This window comes from Colius striatus, unplaced genomic scaffold (assembly GCF_028858725.1).
Source record: "Colius striatus isolate bColStr4 unplaced genomic scaffold, bColStr4.1.hap1 scaffold_35, whole genome shotgun sequence".
Classification (NCBI taxonomy): domain Eukaryota; kingdom Metazoa; phylum Chordata; class Aves; order Coliiformes; family Coliidae; genus Colius; species Colius striatus.
Window position 1 is genome coordinate 2,264,537 of NW_026908519.1, and position 5,834 is coordinate 2,270,370.

General features: G+C 49.2%; 1 protein-coding gene across 1 annotated transcript; it reads right to left on the bottom strand.

Annotated features, from left to right (window-relative positions):
• Positions 1 to 411: 411 nt before the first annotated feature.
• Positions 412 to 5,598, bottom strand: LOC133629236 (uncharacterized). Its single transcript, XM_062019889.1, is given in 2 exon segments — positions 412 to 5,191; positions 5,270 to 5,598. Coding segments are annotated over 2 exon segments (5,064 nt in total). The 3' UTR covers positions 412 to 456.
• Positions 5,599 to 5,834: the final 236 nt, after the last annotated feature.

Sequence of the window (5,834 nt, forward strand, 5' to 3'; positions counted from 1 at the left end):
GGTCCTATGTAGCTAAAAGTTTCTGCAATAGCGGGTCCCCAGATAGATTGCCAGACCTTGGGGTCTAATTGTGTGATATTCTGACATACCACTTCAGAGTAAGTTTCAGTGGTAGTTACTGTAACTTGTTTTTCCTCATCAAAGTAGCACGTCCCCACAGAATGGATCCCTCCTTTTACATATTCAGAATTAAGTTTTCGTTTGCAGTCTTCCTTCCTGACTTTCCACTGTGATTTTCGCGTCCTGATAATTCGTCGACCTACCCCAGTCCTAGTTCGGGGCACACTCTTACAAAATTGGGATACATTATTCTTATATTTTGGTAGTGGTCCCGCCGGGATTATACCCCATGGAATAGGCTCCCCAGCTGCTTGTGGTAATGGTAAACAAGCAGTGATACTGGTCGCATTTTGGGCCTTCCCGAAATCTCGGATTAGTCCCACCAACAGATTTTCCCTAGGTGTTTCGGTTTGGTTTCCGAAACACACGAAGCTTAAGAGGATTATCAGTCTTTTCCACCACCCAATCATCCTTTTGTATATCTCCAGGTGCCCTTTTTACATTCGCTGAATGTACCCACGCAGTAATCCCATCGACTTTTACAGCGGTGGGAGTTGTTAACAATACCACATACGGTCCCTTCCACCGAGGTTCGAGCGTCTCTGATCGGTGTCGTCTAATCAGAACTTTGTCTCCGACCTGGAACGAATGGGGCATCGACACCTCGCCCGGGTCGTAGAGGTTCTTCAACTGTTCCCAAACTTCTTTTCTAACTACTTCCAATGCTTTTAGGCGTGCTGCAAGAGTAAGAGAGGGCACAACAGGTTCATCAGTCCCCACTATTTCTGTCAGAGGAGGGGGACTCCCATACAAGATTTCATAAGGGGTGAGCCCCGTGGGTCCTGGGGTGTTTCGAACCCTAAACAGAGCGAGGGAGAGAAAGACTGTCCAATCCCTCCCGCCGGTCTCCGCTACTAATTTAGTTAAAGTTTCTTTCAAGGTCCTATTCATCCTTTCTACCTGTCCTGAACTTTGAGGGTGGTATGCACAATGGAGCTTCCAGTTAATCCCCAATTGTCTGGCTACTCCCTGACTTACCTGGGCGACAAAGGCAGGTCCATTGTCTGACCCGATTACCTTGGGAATACCGAACCGGGGAAAAATCTCTTCCAGGATCTTTTTTGCGACTACTAGTGCTGTTTCGTTCCTTGTAGGGTATGCTTCGACCCATCCAGAGAAGGTATCTACAAACACTAACAAATATTTGTTACCGTACCGGGCAGGCTTTACTTCTGTAAAGTCTACTTCCCAATATGCTCCTGGTCGATCTCCTCTCAGTCTCTTTCCTTGGGTTCCTTTAGTATGTCCTGCATTTGTAAAGGCACATGCCTCGCAATTTTGTACGATGCGTTCCACGGTTTTCCGTAGGTCCGGGACCTTGTAGCGTGATTTTTTTGCTAGTGTGATAAGTTTTTCAGTCCCCAAATGCGTAAGTCGGTGCATTTTATCGATGTAAGCTTTCCCTTCCTCAGCGGACAGGTTTGTTTCTTCCTTTTCTTCCCCTGCCTGTTTGTCGTCAAGTTTTACTGGGAGTATCATGGCCTCTAGTGCGGCCTCTTTGGCAGTTGTGTCTGCCATTCGATTCCCTCTTGCAACCCAGTCATCTCCTTTTTGATGCCCTGGGCAATGTATGATGGCCATCTTTTTGGGGAGATGTACGGCTTCTAGGAGATTTAAAATTTCCTCTTTGTTCTTAATTTCCTTCCCCGCCGATGTCAAGAGCCCCCTCTGTCTGTATATTGCCCCATGGACGTGGGCTGTTGCGAAGGCGTATCTGCTATCGGTAAATATGTTAATCACTTTTCCTTCAGCCAACCTCAGGGCCTGTACGAGGGCTACTAGTTCGGCTTTTTGGGCAGAGGTCCCCTCTGGCAACGAGCTAGCCCACACGACCCGTTTCCCGTCCACTACGGCTGCGCCAGCCTTTCGCTTTCCTTCCAACAGGTAGCTGCTCCCATCGGTGAACCACGAGGGGGTTCCTTCCATAGGCTGGTCAGTTAGGTCTGCGCGAACACCCACTTCTTCGACTAGAACCTCTTGGCATTCATGGAGAGGCTGGTCACTCTCTCTTGCTTCAGGCATCAGTGTGACTGGGTTCAGGATGGCTGGAGGGGCAAACTTAATACGTTCAGTTAGTAACAGACTCTGATAGTAAGTCATCCTGGCATTTGTTAACCACCGGTCAGGAGGTTGCCGAATAATGCTTTCCAGGGAGTGGGCTGCAATGATTGTAATTGGTTGTCCAAAAGTAAGTTTATCAGAGTCTTTTACCAAGACTGCGGTGGCAGCCACTGTTTTAAGGCAGGCAGGCCATCCACTGGCCACGGGGTCTAATTTCTTTGACAAGTATGCCACTGGCCGCTTCCAGGGTCCGAGTCTCTGTGTTAATACACCCCGGGCCACTCCCTTTCGCTCATCCACGAACAGAGTAAATGGTTTGGTGAGGTCAGGTAACGTCAGAGCAGGGGAACTTAACAGCGCCTTCTTTATGTTGGTGAAGGCCTCTTCCTGCTCTTTTCCCCATACGAATTCTCCTTTGTTTTTGGTGAGTGGATATAGTGGTTCGGCCAAGCTAGCAAACCCAAGTATCCAAAGGCGACAGAACCCCGCCGTTCCCAGGAACTCACGCACCTGTCGAGAGGTTGACGGGGTGGGGATCTGCAAGATGGCCTTCTTTCGGGCTTCCGTCAGCCACCTTTTTCCATCCTTTAGAGCATATCCCAGATAGGTTACCTCTTTCCGGCAGATTTGTGCCTTCTTTGCTGAGACACGGTACCCCAACCTTCCAAGTTCAACCAGTAGTCTGCGAGTTCCCACCAGGCAGCTCTCTTTGGTGGACGCCACGAGTAGGAGGTCATCTACATATTGGAGTAAAGTTACCTGTGGGTTCTGTGCCCGGAAAATTGCCAGGTCCCTGTGGAGGGCTTCATCAAACAAGGTAGGAGAATTCTTAAATCCTTGTGGTAATCTTGTCCACGTGAGTTGACCCACTCTCCCACTTTCAGGATCTCTCCACTCGAAAGCGAAAATCAACTGGCTCATTGGATGCAGTCGCAAGCAGAAAAATGCATCCTTTAGGTCAAGGACTGTATACCAGGTACGATCTGGGGGAAGAGAGCTTAAGAGATTATATGGGTTGGGTACCGTAGGATGTAAGGTAAGGACTCTTTTGTTGACTTCCCGCAAGTCCTGTACTGGCCGATAATCCCCAGTCCCAGGTTTCTTTACCGGCAGGAGTGCTGTGTTCCAGGGAGATTTACAAGGCACAAGAATCCCTTGTTGTACAAGCTTGTCGATGTGAGGTCGTATCCCTGCTACTGCCTCTTTTGACAATGGGTATTGTTTTACGCTTATTGGGGTGGCACTTGATTGTAGCTCGATCACTATGGGAGGGATGTTCACCGCTTCCCCCATGCCCCTAGTTTCGGCCCATGCCTTCGGATACTGCTTGAGCCACTTTTCAAGGTTATCCAGGTTCTCCTTGGGGTTTTGGTATAGTCTATATTCCTCCCCCAAGTGCAGAGACAATACGCATGTTTTTGGCTTTCCGCCTGCAAGGGCGATCTCAGGGCCAGCAGAAGTAAAGCTTATCTGAGCCTTCATTTTTGTTAACAGGTCTCGTCCGAGGAGGGGGGTAGGGCACTCGGGTATTAACAAAAAAGAATGGGATACTTGGTTAGTTCCCAAGTCAATAGTTCGATTAGTGCTCCAGCGGTATTCTTTTCGACCTGTTGCTCCAATTACCATGGTCTGTTTGTTAGTTACAGTCCCTAATGAGGTTTTCAGTACGGAATATTCTGCCCCAGTATCAATCAAAAAATTTACTGGGGTCCCCTCCACATTTAACGTTATCCTAGGCTCGGGGAGGGGTTCCGGGCCCTGACCCCATTAATCTTCATCTTCCTCCAGGGTTAGCACTCTCTTTCCCTTTTTCTTGGGGCATTCACGGGCCCAATGCCCATGTTCCTTGCAGAACGCACATTGATCTTTTCCCAGTCTTCTGGGTCCCTTATTCCTGCCATTGTCGCCCAGGTCCCTTCCTCCTTTCGCCTGTCTTTCCCCTTGACGTTTCCCTTCGGCCATTACTGTAGTAAGTATTCTTGTTAAATTCTTATCCTGTCTCTTTTGTCTCCGTATTTCTTCCTTCTCTCTCTCATTCTTTTCCCTCTCCCACTTTTCTTCCTCGGTTTCCCTTTTATGGAACACTTTCTCAGCCTCTTTAACAATATCTTGCAGGGTGTAATCCTGCAATCCCTCGACATGCTGCAGTTTTCGTTTTATGTCTGGTGCAGCTTGTCCGATGAAGGACATGATAACGGAGGCCCGCTGTCCCCTAGATTCAGGATCAAACGGGGTATAAATACGATAGGCCTCCATGATACGTTCTAGGAACACCGAGGGTGGTTCATTAGGCCCCTGCATAATTTCTCTCACCTTTGCCAGATTGGTAGGTTTCCTGGCTGCCCCTCTTAGTCCTGCTACCAGAGCCCGGCGGTATATGGACAGTCGTTCCCTACCTGCTGCTGTATTATAGTCCCATTGCGGTCGCGCTACTGGGAACAACGCTTCCACTTCCATTCCTGTTCGAGGGGGTTGGCCTGGTTGGCCTTCCTGTAGGGTTTTTCGTGCCTCCGAGAAGATTTGTTCTCGCTCCTCTGTGGTGAAAAGTGTTTGAAGTAACTGCTGGCAGTCGTCCCATGTGGGCTGATGGGAGTACATCAGGGATTCGACTAGTCCTATGAGGGCAGCAGAGTTCTCAGAAAAAGAAGGGTTATTTGCTTTCCAGTTGTACAAATCGGAGGACGAAAAGGGCCAGTACTGTAACGGTTGTAACTCATCTGGCTCTGTGGGGGCTGGCCCCACCGCCCGGAGTGGTAAGGCTACAGTGGAGTCTGGTCCCTCAGGCGTTATCCCCCGTTTACTCCTGGTACCGGTATAGGGTCCTTCTTCCCAACCCCCCGGGTTATACGGCACAGGTATTCCCTCGTCTGGGGACCGGGGTCCAGTTGGGGGGGCGGTGGGTATAGATGTGGATACAGGTGGAGTCCATTCAGGAGGTCCTTCGACCTCTGGATATACCTTGGTCTTAGGGCTTGGTTCTTTCAATTTTTCATAATCTCCTCCATTATTGGTCACCCCTTCTTCTACTCCTGTGAGAGCCAGAGTCCTGGTTGTCACAGGTACGCCCCGTCTATAGTATGGGTAGGATGGGGCTAGGACTCTTATTTCATCATTTGGAAGAAATGGTCGGACCCAGTCCGGCGGATACATCACCAAGTCTTCCCATACTGTGATATACGGTTCTTGGTCAGGATGGCCTCCTATTGAGGCGAAAATAGTCATTCGGACTGCCCGTATGGTATGGATGTCAAAGGTACCTGACCGCGGCCATCCTACTTTAAAGGTTGGCCATTCACTTTCGCAATAATTTTGCCAATCCCCCTTCTTGATAATAAGAGACAGGTTTTGCCCTCGTGCTTTTACTTTTGCCCAATGTGCCAATGTTAATGACAGAGGGGTGGATCGGGACCGCCCCATGGTTATCAATAATACAAAAAAGATTATAATAAAACACACACACACAGAAACGATTTCTCGCTCTCCACGACTCTTACACCACGGAAGAGATCTTATCAAAATTTCAGAAGGGCGGAGACTTCGTCCCCTCATTCACTCCACAAGGACCAGCTAGGTTTCACCTATAGGCAAAGGTTGCCTATTTTCACCCGTGAGGCGTCCCCCAGGGCCGTAGCCTGTGGTGCCGGACACGTCTG